General features: G+C 39.6%; 1 protein-coding gene across 9 annotated transcripts in view; it reads left to right on the forward strand.

Moving 5' to 3' along the window:
• The first annotated feature begins 3,982 nt into the window (after positions 1–3,982).
• The window catches only part of PTPRM (protein tyrosine phosphatase receptor type M), a 691,593-nt gene continuing 681,995 nt past the window's right edge, over positions 3,983–13,580 (forward strand). For 2 of the 9 annotated variants that reach the window (XM_054018883.1, XM_054018887.1), the window contains exon 1: positions 3,985–4,737. In XM_054018883.1, the coding sequence (XP_053874858.1) occupies positions 4,590–4,737 (148 nt within the window). In that variant the 5' untranslated portion in view covers positions 3,985–4,589. Of the gene's footprint in view, positions 4,738–13,580 lie in introns of all 9 variants that reach the window. The other 7 variants (XM_054018885.1, XM_054018888.1, XM_054018880.1 and 4 more) reach the window with 6 other exon arrangements.

Consider the following 13,580-nt stretch of genomic DNA (forward strand, 5'->3'; position numbering starts at 1 on the left):
CTAGAAAACATAATCTACAAGGAAAGATTGAAATAATGGATGTGTTTAGTCTGGAGAAGTGAAGACTGAGGGGAACATAACAATCTTCAAGTATGTAAAAAGTTGTTATAAAGAGGAGGGTGATAAATTGTTCTCCTTAACCACTGAGTTCAGGACAAGAAGTAACAGGCTTAAATTGCAACAAGGGAAATTTAGGTTAGATATTAGGATAAACTTCCTAAGTGTAAGGGTAGTTAAGCACTAGAGCAATCTATCTAGGGAGGTTGTGGAATCTCAGTCACTGGAAGTTTTTAAGAACAGGTTAAACAAACACCTGTCAGGTATGGTTTAGATAATACTTAGCCCTGCCTTAGTGCAGGGAAGTGGATTAGATTACCTGTCAAGATCCGTTCCACTCTTACATCACTATGTTTTTATGTGCAGTTAGGTTAATTGTGTGTAATTTGCATATGACTAGGGTGAGGTCAGAGTTAAGATGGTGTATCTGAGTTTGATTTTGGTTGGTCATGTATTGGAACTGAAAGGGAGCAGGGTGGATTGATTTAAATAATTGATTTTAATCATGCAAGCAGAAAACCTTGATGTAAATAACTGATTTGAATCTTGTTTTGCATTTGTACTTTTAAGTTATTTTCCAAAAGACAATTTAGTCTTTTTGGTGGTATAACCATTAGAACATGCTGGTTTGCAACCAAATATAGCATTTACACCAAATTTGATACTTCTTTTTTGCAAACCAGAAGGATAGGCTGTATCTATACATATTTATTCAAGCAATTATATAGCTTAACATAAATTTATTCAGTTTTTTAGTTTTTACATTTTTATGTTAGAAAATGATGAATGGTACATTTCTTATTTACTAGATGCTTTTTTAAAAAATCATGATTGGTATCAAGTTGCATTTGGATGAAAACTGGAATGAAAATTAAAAATGTACAAAATGTATTACCAATGGTTTTATTTAACCAATAAAATAATCTTAAATGTCCTGGATACATATTTTTTCTCTTATTAAAACCTATTTTTCATTTAAAATTAACTGATATATTAAACAAATGAAATATTAACTGCAGTTAGTGAAATAACACATTATTTCTGGTCAACATGGGCCAGATTTTCAAAGATATTTTGGTGCCTAAAGATGAAGATTGGCAATTCTGAAAATATGACTAGGCCCTAACCTGCTTAACTATCTAACTCACATTGAAATCAATGGGAGTTATGTGCCTAGACTGTTACAGGGCTTTTGAAAATCCCACTAACCACCTATCTGCGTTTTTAGTTGCCTAAATACCTTTGAAAATCTGGCCCCATGTCCTTCAGAATTAGTAGATCTCATATTTTCCCACCTGGTTTTAATTTGGTGCTTGGAAGAGAAAAACAAACTTCCATGCTTGTTTCCTCATTGGTTTCTTGAGTTCGAACTAGTCTAAATGAGTGAGTAATTTGATCTTCACCTGTTAGCTAAACTCAACCCCAAAATAATTAAGACAAAATCTTTTCTGCACAACAGAAAATGAAAGTAACTACATTTGGAAAAAAATGTAAACACCAGCATTTGCTCCACTGTATAGACTGAGAATAATATAATTAATGCAGTATATGACATTGTGACATTTATAAAGGTTGAGTAGACTTCAAAAGATAAGGTTTCTCTCTCATTCTGTATGTAACTGTATGTAAAAACAGCACCCTTTAACTCGTTACAATTTGAGGGGGACTCATTGATGCAGCATATTATTGTTTTTATTTATTTAAATGATTTTTAATAAATGTTAGTAAGTTTTACCCTTAGCATAGGTTGTCACAGTTTCCAATTTAATTTAAAAAAACACAATGTACTTAAATGAAATTTTAAAAGTCCAGTTTAAATTTAAAAGATTTTTTTATATATCAAAGTCAATTTTTATCCACCCAGACAGGGAGTTTGCTGTAGAAAGGAGGCATATAAGTGTGCTTGAGTATTATGAAATTAGAGTGGTGATGAATGCAAGTTTAGGTCAGTGTAGATGAGAGATTGGATTAACAGGTGATTTCCTGGATTTTAGTGATTTGGTTGATAGCAAATGCATCTTGAGTGAATTTAACTTTAACTTAAAGAACTTCTTTGCGTAGAAATGTCTTGTTGTTTTCAATAGCTATATACACAAATCAAAATACATATGGAAACAAGGCCAACATTTTCAAAAGAAGCCTTTCCTTTGGGGTTTATTATATTAGAGCTGTTTAGCTTTTGGAGCTCAGAACAGACAGGATCTTTTTTGCACAACTCCTAAACTAAGTAGGACAGGTGGGTGAGAAGAACAGTGGCGTCTAGACAAACAGTCCAAATTATAGAAGCTACATGTGCTATTGCCAATTTGCTCAGAACCAGCCAAACATCAAAGTTTTCAGGAATGAACTGTCTTATTTTTTAAAAGCTAGGAAATTCCATACAAATAAGTGAAGAAAACACTCAGAATTCAGTTAAACACTCACATGCCAGGAACTTGATACAATTAATGTTATTCTGCTGCCTTGTGACAGTTTTTCAGTTAACTGCCTCTTCTCCTAAAATCTTAAATGCTACCTAGGGAATGTATTGGACAAGGAATTTTTCAATAACGATATACTGAGCCATTAATTGCGACAATTAAATTAGTCTATGTATAAGAAAATGGGAAAAATGCAAGGTAGCACAACTACACAAACTTGTAGACAAAACTGTATAATATAGTCAATATTACATGAACATGTAACTAAAATATATTGTAACCTGCAATACACAAGGGGACAGAATTAAGGCTTCATCTGCAACCAGGGCCAACCCTGCTAATTTGCATGTAAGTGACAGTGAAATCAAGTCTAAGTGTGAGTAAAATTATACATATATGTTTGCTGGCTAAACCTTTGTGGCATTTTTTTACTTTTTAATGCTTAACCATGGAACCTTAAAGAATCTGTGTGAATTTAAATTTGGCACATTTAAATTTTGTATAAAAATAAAGCTTCTATAAAAACTAGGACCAATAAACATGTTTCCACAATAAAAAAAAATTAAAAACATTTGTATTTAATCAAACATCTCCTGTGCAATGTTTGAAACCTAAATAATACATCAAGGAAAGTGAAACTGACTATAAACAAAATAACCAGATTTTCATTGTCAAAGCTGAGAGATATGCAAGAAATAGAGAATGAATACTGACTGGTAAATTGAATTTTAAAAATTATTTCACTTTTAATAGTACCCAATCTTGCAAACACTTAAGCAAGCACATGCTTAATTTTACTCTCATCCGTAGTCACATTGAAGTTAATAGAAGAACAGGAGTACTTGTGGCACCTTAGAGACTAACAAATTTATTAGAGCATAAGCTTTCGTGGACTACAGCCCACTTCTATGAAACTTAGCTCCTAGGGGCAAAAAAGGTCTTTTTGTGCTGTGTTTTGTAAAGCATCGCTCATGATGCTGGTCCATGACTAGGGTTCCTAGGTGTGATGGTCATTTAAATATTAATAATACTACCCACTAAAGTAAAGCAGCAGCAGAAATGGTGGTAGGATTAGAGTTTTAGCAGCAGCCTACATTTAAAAAAAATGTGTACAGCCTGGCATTTTAGTACATGAAAACATATTTAAGACGTTTTAATTTCTTTTTGAGAAGGACTCTTTGCTGGCATTCACATTTGCAGTTTTCCTGTTTTTACATAAAAATGAGTGGCCTGGAACCACTTTTTCCTGTGCCAGGATCTCCGTTTTTAAAAAAAACCACTAGTTGTTGTCGCTTCCCCCCCGGGCTTTTGGTGCCTCGGAATAACACCGGGCCAGTGCATGTGGGGAAGGTGGAGACTGGCTCAGCTGTCAAAGGGCCAAAGCTTCAAAGAAACTGCGCAGCACAGCAAGGGAGTGCGGATTAACTACTGTGTGGGATGTGTCCCCGGCTCGTGGTGTGTTACGCTGTATTAATCATTCGCATCTGTCTTCCGCTGGGGCGTTAAGAGGAACGAACCTCTCCGCACTTTTCCCTGGACGGGGCCGCGGCTGCCCTGGCGAGTGGCAGCCGAGGAGCGAGTTAACGAGGGTTTGGGGCCGTGCTGAACCGCGGCTTCCCAATCCCCCAGCTGAGGAGAACTTTTCAAGCCTTCCTGCCGGGCACCCAGGCGCACAGCACCCAACCCGGCTTTGGGGAAGGGGGAACCCCTCCCCCGCGTTTTCCTCTCCCCCCTGCAGCCGCTCAGCTCGCCGCCCAGCCCCGGAGCTGCAGCCCGGGCGGCACTCGCCCTCTAGCGGGGGCCAGGCGGCGACGGCGGCGGTGCTGGCGGCTGGGCGTGACTTCGGCGCTGTCTTTAGCCCGCCTGCCGGGGGCACCGCGAGGCAGAGAGGGAGGCGAGCGAAGCGCTGGGCGCCGAGGCTGGGGCTGCGCAACAGGACAGAGAGCGGCGGGCTGGAGGAGGCGGGGACGGGACTCCTAGGCGAGGGCAGCGGCAGGACTGGGAGGCGGCTCTGCAAGCCCCCCTTCCCCCGAAACAGGAAAACAGCGCCCCAGAGCCAGCCCCTCCCCGCCGCCGCACCCCGCCCGACTCCAGCCTGCCCCCGGGAGCCGGATGGGTGGGAGTGGGGCGCCTGCGAGCGCCCAGCGGCTTTGCACCTCGCGGAGCCGCGCGCGGAGCGGGGGAGACATGGGGAAAGTTGGAACTTGCCTGCTGACTTGGGCTGGACTTTTGCTGGCAGCTGGAGCGGAGCCCTTCACAGGTAAGAGGAGCCTCCCCTTGCGACCCCCTCCCCCTCAGCGTCCCGCTGGCTGGGAGGCTGCGGTGGGGAGCTGGTTTGCCCGCGGGGTGTGAGCCTAGGAGCGGTGGTGGACGCGAGCCCAGCCCCGGGAACCAAGAGAGGTGGAGGAGGGGAGCTCAGCGCCGACCGGTCCCGTTAGACCGGCCGCTTCGTGCCCCGGTGGAGAACAGAGAGGGGAAGGCGCTGAGTTGTTTGGAGTCAAGCGGGACGGAGCCCCCGCGGCGCACCGCACCTAGGGGAGCAGAGTCGCGGGCACGCGGGGGGAGGGTTTACATTATTTTATTACTGGGGGATCTTCTTTTCCTTGGAGTCTCTCCAAGTTTCCTGCGGCCCGGACTTACTTGGAGGCGGAGGGGGGTGAGCAGAGTGCAAACGGGCTGTGTCTCTTCCTGGGCACATCCTGGCCGGGCACGAGTGCTACAAGGTGACAAGCAAGGGTGCAGCACGCTGCGCTTAGCGGAATGCTGGCAGCCGGCTGGGCTGGGGCCGGGAGGGAGGCGGGCAGGGCTTGCTTGTGGAGTGGGTTGGAGTTGGAATGGAGAGCCGAGCAGTCGCTGAAAATTTGGGAGAAAGAGAACTTTTGGTTTCCACCAGGCAGGTCTGAGAGCCGCCCCCTACCTCCAGAAAACAACGGATAGACGGGCAATAGCAGCTTCCCAGCAGCGCGCTCCCCCCCGCCCCCTCCGATCGCTCTTCTTCCTTCTCTCCCATCAGTTTGTCCCGTCATCAAAGCTGAAGCTTCATTATTAACTCTAAAAATTAGCACTACGTTTAAGTGCGATTGTGCAGTGACAGCGGTTGATCAGTCTAAAAAGCAGGGGACGGCCCCTTTTAAAAGCACAGAAGAGTCTTCAGCCTATATTGAAAACCCTAGGAAAGGGGGAAAACTGCGTGTCCTAGACATTCTAGGTTTTTACATCCACGGTGCAGCTCCAGAAAATAACTCCTACTGATGCATGCCCTTTTTTTGTTTTTAATTGCAATTTTAGGTTTGCCCTTCAACATCATTGGTCTGTGTTTTTTCCTCACCCATCCATAACAAAATCCATCATATATTTTAAAATGTGTATTAAAGAAACCTATAATTCTGGGCGGAAAGTTGGGTTGTGAAACAGTTTTGTACATTTATTTAGCACGAATGAGTAACATCAGTTTTCTTTTTTTTTTTTTAACTTGAAATTAGTGCAGCTAAGACATCTGGCCTTCACTTCATGCTAAATGTGCTTTCTGGTGGGGAGTAGTACTCTCTGCTTGACTTATTTCTGAGGTTGCTGGGTGGTTCGTATTTTGTATGTTACATGTTGCTTGAATGCAGCCCATAGTACAGCCAAGTTTTTGTGCTTAAAGGATTTTTTAAAAATAAACTTATTCTGGTTCAGTGATACGTTTCCAGGACACTATATATTCAGGCTGTTTTTTCTCAAATTTCTTTTGAACATTTGCAGATAAGCCGGAGGGTTCATTAGTGGGGGGGGGGGGGGGGGGGAGAAATGTTCCTGAGGATTGCTTTAGGAGGATATCTCTTCCAGTAATCTTGTTAGGATGAGGCTATCCTCAGCAGTGAGTTATAGAACTGAACTCATGTATATTAGTGCTATAACTCCATTAATGATGGAAATGTAGTGTTCGGACTTCATAGAATCATAGAAGTGTAGGACTGGAAGGGACCTCGAGGTCAAGTCCAGCTCCCTGCGCTGAGACAGGACCAAGTAAATGTTGACAACAAGTCTCTCTTTATTAAGATAACTCCATAATGTGCTCCATACCTGCATGGGCTTATTACAGTTTGTTTAAAGTTAAACTAGGGCAGCTATCCTTTTGTTGGATTTTTAATTTAGTTGAATGCAAGGATGTGTTAATACTTGCATTAGGGTCAAAATTTAAGTGCTGTTCATCTTGCTTCAGTACAGTCCTGCCTTCGTCTTATTGTTGTTGCTCTTGGTTATAGTATTAGTTTACATTACCACATGCTAAGAAGAAGATTGTGATGTGGAACGCAAACTATTCAGAAATGTCTTTATGTTGCTTTAATGTCCTATGTATAGATGAACTGGCTGGGTTTTGGAGTGTTGCATGAAACTTTTTTTTTTTTTAAGCTTAATGGGCCAGTGGATATAACTGAACACAGAATTTGGCCTACTCTATATGATTATTTTTTGTGTCTATGTAAAGGTAATGCATGAATTACCATACACTTACTAAGAACAAAACTGATGATTTTTTCCATTGTGATATACTGCACCATAAAAAGTGTCTGGGCGTTATTGTTGCTCTTTCTATGCCCTGGGAAAAAATGGTTGCTGTTATTTTTGTTAAAAGCTTGATGCATCAGTCCCATTGACTATACATTACAGTACAGTTTGTCTATGAGTTGTGTAGTTGCCTATCTCCTGGCACAAAAGTGAACTATGTGGTCACGTTATTAAAAAACCAAAGCAACCATCTTTTAAGCAAAGAATAGCAATGGACTGGAAAAGTAATCTTTGTTAGTTATTCTTTCATCTTTATTTTTGCACTGACTTATTTGTACAGAAGTTTGTTCTTATAGACTCATAGACTCCTAGACATTAAGGTCAGAAGGGACCATTATGATCATCTGGTCTGACCCCCTGCATGCTGCAGGCCGCAAGACCCTTCCCTGGACTCTACCGTTGAAGTCCCCAATCCTGTGTTTTAGTGACTTCAATCGGCTGAGACCCTCCTGCTAGTGATCCCTGCCCCATGCTGCGGAGGAAGGCGAAAAACCTCCAGAGGCTCAGCCAATCTACCCTGGAGGAAAATTCCTTCCCGACCCCAAATATGGCGATCAGTAATACCCCGAGCATATAGGCAAGAGTCTCTAGCCTGACCCTTGTTGGCCATTATGCTGTTCATGTACCATTGCTTGGTTTTCCTTGGCTACTATGTTTTATCATTAAACCATTCCCTCCATAAACTTATCCAACTTAATCTTAAAACCAGACAGGTCCGTCGCCCCCACCGTTTCCCTCGGAAGGCCGTTCCAATATTTCACCCCTCTGATGGTCAGAAACCTTCGTCTAATTTCAAGCCTAAACTTCCCCCCGGCCAGTTTGTATCCATTCGTTCTCGTGTCCACATTAGTACTAAACTGGAATAATTCCTCTCCCTCCCTTGTATTAACCCCTCTGATATATTTAAAGATAGCAATCATATCCCCCCTCAGCCTTCACTTTGTCAGACTAAACAACCCAAGCTCCTCTAATCTCTTTTCATACGACAGGTTTTCCATTCCTCTGATCATCTTAGTCGCCCTTCTCTGCACCCGTTCCAGTTTGAGTTCATCTTTTTTAAACATTGGAGACCAGAACTGCACACAGTACTCCAAATGAGGTCTCACCAGCGCCTTATACAACGGAAGCAGGACCTCCCTATCTCTACTAGATATACCTCGCCTAATACATCCCAAGACCGCATTGGCTTTTTTCACCGCCACGTCACATTGCCGACTCATAGTCATCCTGCGGTCCACAAGGACCCCTAGGTCCTTCTCCTCTTCCGTTACTTCTAACCAATGCGTCCCCATCTTGTAACTAAAATTGTTATTATTCGTCCCCAAGTGCATCACCTTACACTTTTAACTATTAAATTTCATCCTTATGTCTTCTTCAGTGTTCATCTTCTTATCTGGGAACTAATCGCCAGGAAAAAGCAAATCTTTTTGTTATTTAAAGTCTTGAAGCTTTCAAGTAATCTTCTGAAATTAGCTTAACAGTTAATAAAAATGGGGTTTTCTGTGGCGGTCTTAATTGATGAATCTGAAATTCTAGGTTCATCAGTTCAAGATGAAAATGATCGTAAGAACTAAAACTCAGGAAACAATAATGAAGATATCTGATTTAAAAAGAAAACATTGGTTATTTGGAGCAGTTAAAAACAAACAAACAAACCTAGGATTGTTATTCAAAAGCATGATGTAAATGGTGTATTAGTCCTTACAGTAGTCTTTTTTTTTTTTTTTTTTTTTTTTTTGAGAAGCACTTTAATTTTTAAAATAATTACTTCCCTTAATAATTTAACAGGGTTTTCTTCTTCATTTTAGTTTGACTGTGTATTTAATGGCCCTATAAGAAGATTGTTTTTTCTAGTCTGAGTAATCTACCAAAGAGACGAAAAAAGAAATACTATGAATTCAAATTAGGATTTCATATAAACCACAATAATCCTACCTCTCGGTGTTTACAAACTTTTGTAATTTTAGAAATCAAACTATTTCTGAAAATGATATAGGTCAAACAAAAATATGATGCAAGCTGTAGAGTTACAAAGGATGTTGTAAGCCTAAATGTCACCTTTTATATAAAATGAAAGGTCTAGACATCATGAGCTCTGTCAAATATAAAAATGCTTAACTGAAATTGAAGGTAGAGACATGTAATAGAATTCAAAATTATGCATTTTTATAAAAGCATCACGTTTCTCATAAACTTAAATACACACATCCTTCTAAAATTGGTGCTTTTTGCTTATAACCCAAGCTTGTCCTAGAGAGAGGCCTATTATTAGATTGTACAGGTTTTTTGTTATTGTTGTAGAAATTGACTGTAAAGTTGTATGTCAACTAATTTTTTACCCATAATTGTTTTTTCACCTCTGTCTGATGAGTCCAACTGCAATTTGAAACAACAACAACAAAAAGTCTGGCTGAAAGGTGTGTGTAAGTAGGTCAGGGGTAACTTATTTGGTGCCAGTACTAACACTGGTTATGAGGAAAATAACTTGAAATAAAGTGCCTTACAAAAATTGGAAATTATTGCCTTGCATATCACATTTTCATTTCTTTGGGCAGGGACTACGTAAATAGGAATCTCATTTTTTTTTCACAATAAAATCTGCAACAACACACAGTAATCAGCACTTATAAGGCAACAGTTGACTCACTGGGCTTTAAACTTCATAGGGATAGTACTGATGTTTGGTCACTGAAAAGAAGGAAGTTATACTCCGATCCATAGGTGCTCTCTTAGCTGAAATGAAAATTCTGGTACAGTGAAATATGTAGATGTTGATAGAACATTAACCTGATTTAAGTTTGTTTTTTGCTTTCGTAAATCAGGCCAGGCCTACACTTGGAAGGCTTTACTAGTATGCTATACCTGTACAGCGCTTCTGCTTTGGATGCAGCTTACACTGGCAAAATTGCACTTCTGCCAGTATAACTTATTCTAGTCCAGTGCCCGCCTGCCCCTCTTCCCATTCCTTATAGGTGAAATAAGCTATACCAGCAAAAGTGTAGTTCAATCAGTATAACTGTGTCTACACTAGGGGTTTCTGCTAGTTCAGCTATGTCATTCAAAGATCACGTCTCACTACCTACACCCTGGCCAACACAGCTATGCCTGCAAAGGTTTGTAGCGTAGACCAGGCCTCAGTAAACCAAACCAAAGCCATTGCAATCGAAGGTCCTGCTGCTGTTATCATTTACACATGTGACTCCTGAGTTATCTCATTGATTTCAATGTGGCTACTCATGTGAGTAAAGTTGCAAATGTATGTAAAAATTTGATGGATCAGGCCTTAAGTGCATAATTATTTAAAAAAAAATTGTAATCATAAACAACTGATCTTGAGTGATATAAACACATCTTTTGCTTCCCTGTAAACTGAAACAATGCTTGGGATGTTTCATATTAAATAATTATTTAGGTATTAAGCTTTAATGTTTTATGTGAAAGAAGTATTTCTACAAAAATAGTGTTCATATTTTTCTAACCATTATTGCTATTCTGACCTTGTGCGCCTATCATAAGTTAATAATAAAACCACATCAGTCTAAGTTTTTTGTGTTACTTATTAAAAATTAAAGCTTTTCTATTAAGTCATTGATTAAGATGGTGGTATTATTATGATAATAAATGGGAGAAAGTATACCTTACAGGATATTACAAGGAGGTTATGACACTGAAAAATTCCTACAATGTCTCTTTGGTCTCACAATTGAATCATCAGAATCCATGGGAACAAAAATTACAGTTTCTTGAAACAATCTAGCAAGATATAATATTTTTGAAAATAGTATTTTTTTAATGCTCATGGAAGCTGCTGGATTGACAGCAATAGGGACTGAATCCTCTGTCTACCCACAGAATATGTGCAGGGTGAATTGAGTAAACTTCTTCACACCTTTTCCAAGTCAGGGTCAAATTACATTACTGGGATGTATTGAAGGTAGTTCATTTTCCATGCGTATTCAGTCCTCATCGGGGATAATGGATAAGTGTGCCAACCAGTTGTGATGCGTGCACCTGCCCTGCTCACTAGAAATTGGACTGAGACAATCAGCTCACTTCACATAAACCACTGAGCACGCTTCTGAAGATAACTGGTATGGATTTGATTCCATGGACCGGATCTAAAGCCTATTGAAGTCAGTGGGATCAGGGCCCATAAACCAGTCCTCTAAATCACTTGTAATTTTATATTAATGAATCATTTGAGATTTTTTTTTTTTTTTTTTTTTTTTTAATTTAGGGGCTATTTTCCAAAATACTCATTTGATGTTTTAATAATCTTGCCTTGGGTAATGACAAACATCTAGAACTATGAGACTTCCTAAATGTGACATTAGCACTAAACAGTTTAAAAGATACACCTCTACCCCTGTATAACGAGACCCGATATAACACGAATTCGGATAGAACGTGGTAAAGTAGTGCTCCGGGGGGGCGGGGCTGCGCACTCTGGTGGATCAAAGCAAGTTCGATATAACGTGGTTTCAACTATAACAGGGTAAGATTTTTTTGGCTCCCGAGGACAGCTCTATATCAAGATAGAGGTGTATATAGCTTTGAAAATTCTATCCATGGTAAGCTATTTGTGTACTGTTATAATAAAATTAAACCTTGATTTTTTTTTTTTTTTTCTTTTTCAGTTCACTGATAGTGTAACCTTACCAATGCAAATGTTAAGGACAAAATCTTTCTGACAAGTTTGGATTCCTTTTTAAAAATAATTCATGTTAATAATAATAATTCGACTGTTTTACTTCTCCCACCCCATTATTTTCAGTTTTTCCCCGCTCCCTTTTCTGATTTCACCCATGCAAAATTACTGGTGGTTTTTAGTTGTAGTGTTTTGCCTGCTGTGATCTGTTGCTGATCACTAGGTGTAGCTGCATCTCTAAATCCACTTTCTCCAAGCAAAGAAAGATGAAGGATTGTAAACTGGGTTTTCTGAGCTAGCTCGAAGTGTAGAATACCGTGTCTTTGTAACCATATAAAACTCTGATTTGACAGAAATTTGCTAGCACAGGTTTGAGGTTATACAGGTTAGCTGTTGGTTAATTTTGCAAAAAGGCAGCTTTCTTGGAGTATGTTCTAGTGATATTCAGCATTTGTTTCAACAGAAAGCAGAGAATGGGAAATGAATATGCCTGTGTAGTAAATGCAGTGCCTATAATCAGATTACAAAAAAGTGCTAATATTTGCTAGTGGCTTAAATGTAGAAGTAGTAACTGACAAGAATGTCTTACATGTATGCCAGGGAAGTATTGTAAGGTTACATTTTATGCCTCTGGATAGATTCATAAATCCATCTTCAATAACAGTTTAAGTATTTGCTCAAAGTTACTTTTTTTTTTTTTTTTAAAAAAAAGGTTGATGTCCTGACAATTGAATTCTAAATTGATTTTGGAATGGCTGTGGGGTGAATATTGAGTGTTGTATGGGGTTTTAGTCATGTGAGTTCCATTATTTTTACTAAAAATCACATGGGTAAATCCCTGCCTGTACTGTGCTACAAAAAATGTAGAGAGAAATATGTATATTTTTTCTCCTGTCTATGTAAAGGATTATTTATTGACATTTCTAAGGCTAATAGTAGAGCAAATCCAAAAGAATATTTAAGAGCTTTAAGGAACTTGAGTATCTGTTAGCTGCAGGGAATCGGAAATAGTGTCTGTTACTCTGCAGTGACCCTTTGCAAATTAAGGAGTGATGTCCTGGTTTACTGAGACAAAATAATGGTCATGTTAAAGGGGAGTTCTACAGACAGTAGAATTAGAGTTATGAGGTTGGGGGGGAGGGGGGAAATGTGAGATTTTCAGAGCTTTGTTAAGGAATTGGTGAGATCCACTGAAGGGGAGGGGAGGGAGTGTATAAAAGATCTCTTATATCAGGGGTAGGCAACCTATGGCATGTGTGCCGAAGGCGGCATGCGAGCTGATTTTCAGTGGCACTCACACTGTCCACGTCCTGGACACCAGTCCAGGGGGCTCTGCATTTTAATTTTAAATGAAGCTTCTTAAACATTTTAAAAACCTTATTTACTTTACATAACAACAATAGTTTAGTTATATATTATAGATTTATAGAAAGAAACCTTCTAAAAACGTTAAAATGTATTACTGGCACGCGAAACCTTAAATTAGAGTGAATAAATGAAGACTCGGCACACCACTTCTGAAAGGTTGCCGAACCGTCTTTTATATAAAAGTATTAAATAACAGCTAGAAAACATGCCTTGAAATGTTTTCATTATACTTTTTACATATTTTTATTTTCTTAATTTTGTACAGGCCTTGTCTTTTTCTTAGTATATAAAATAGTCTTGAGGATTAGTCAAAACTTTGTTTTGTAACAGCTTTACATAGTAGCAGTTGGTTGTTTTTTTTGCATGTGGCATTGTGTGATAATGTTAATGATTAATGTGTAGAAAGCCATGAAAACAATGTCCTCCTTAAGAGCCTTATTTTCTGCACACATTTGGACTCTGTTTCTGAACTTGGGTGTCCTAATATGCAGCACCACAAGCTGTAGCTACCTGAGGGATTTTTTTCTGCAGTATGC

Source organism: Malaclemys terrapin, chromosome 2, assembly GCF_027887155.1.
Source record: "Malaclemys terrapin pileata isolate rMalTer1 chromosome 2, rMalTer1.hap1, whole genome shotgun sequence".
NCBI lineage: Eukaryota > Metazoa > Chordata > Testudines > Emydidae > Malaclemys > Malaclemys terrapin.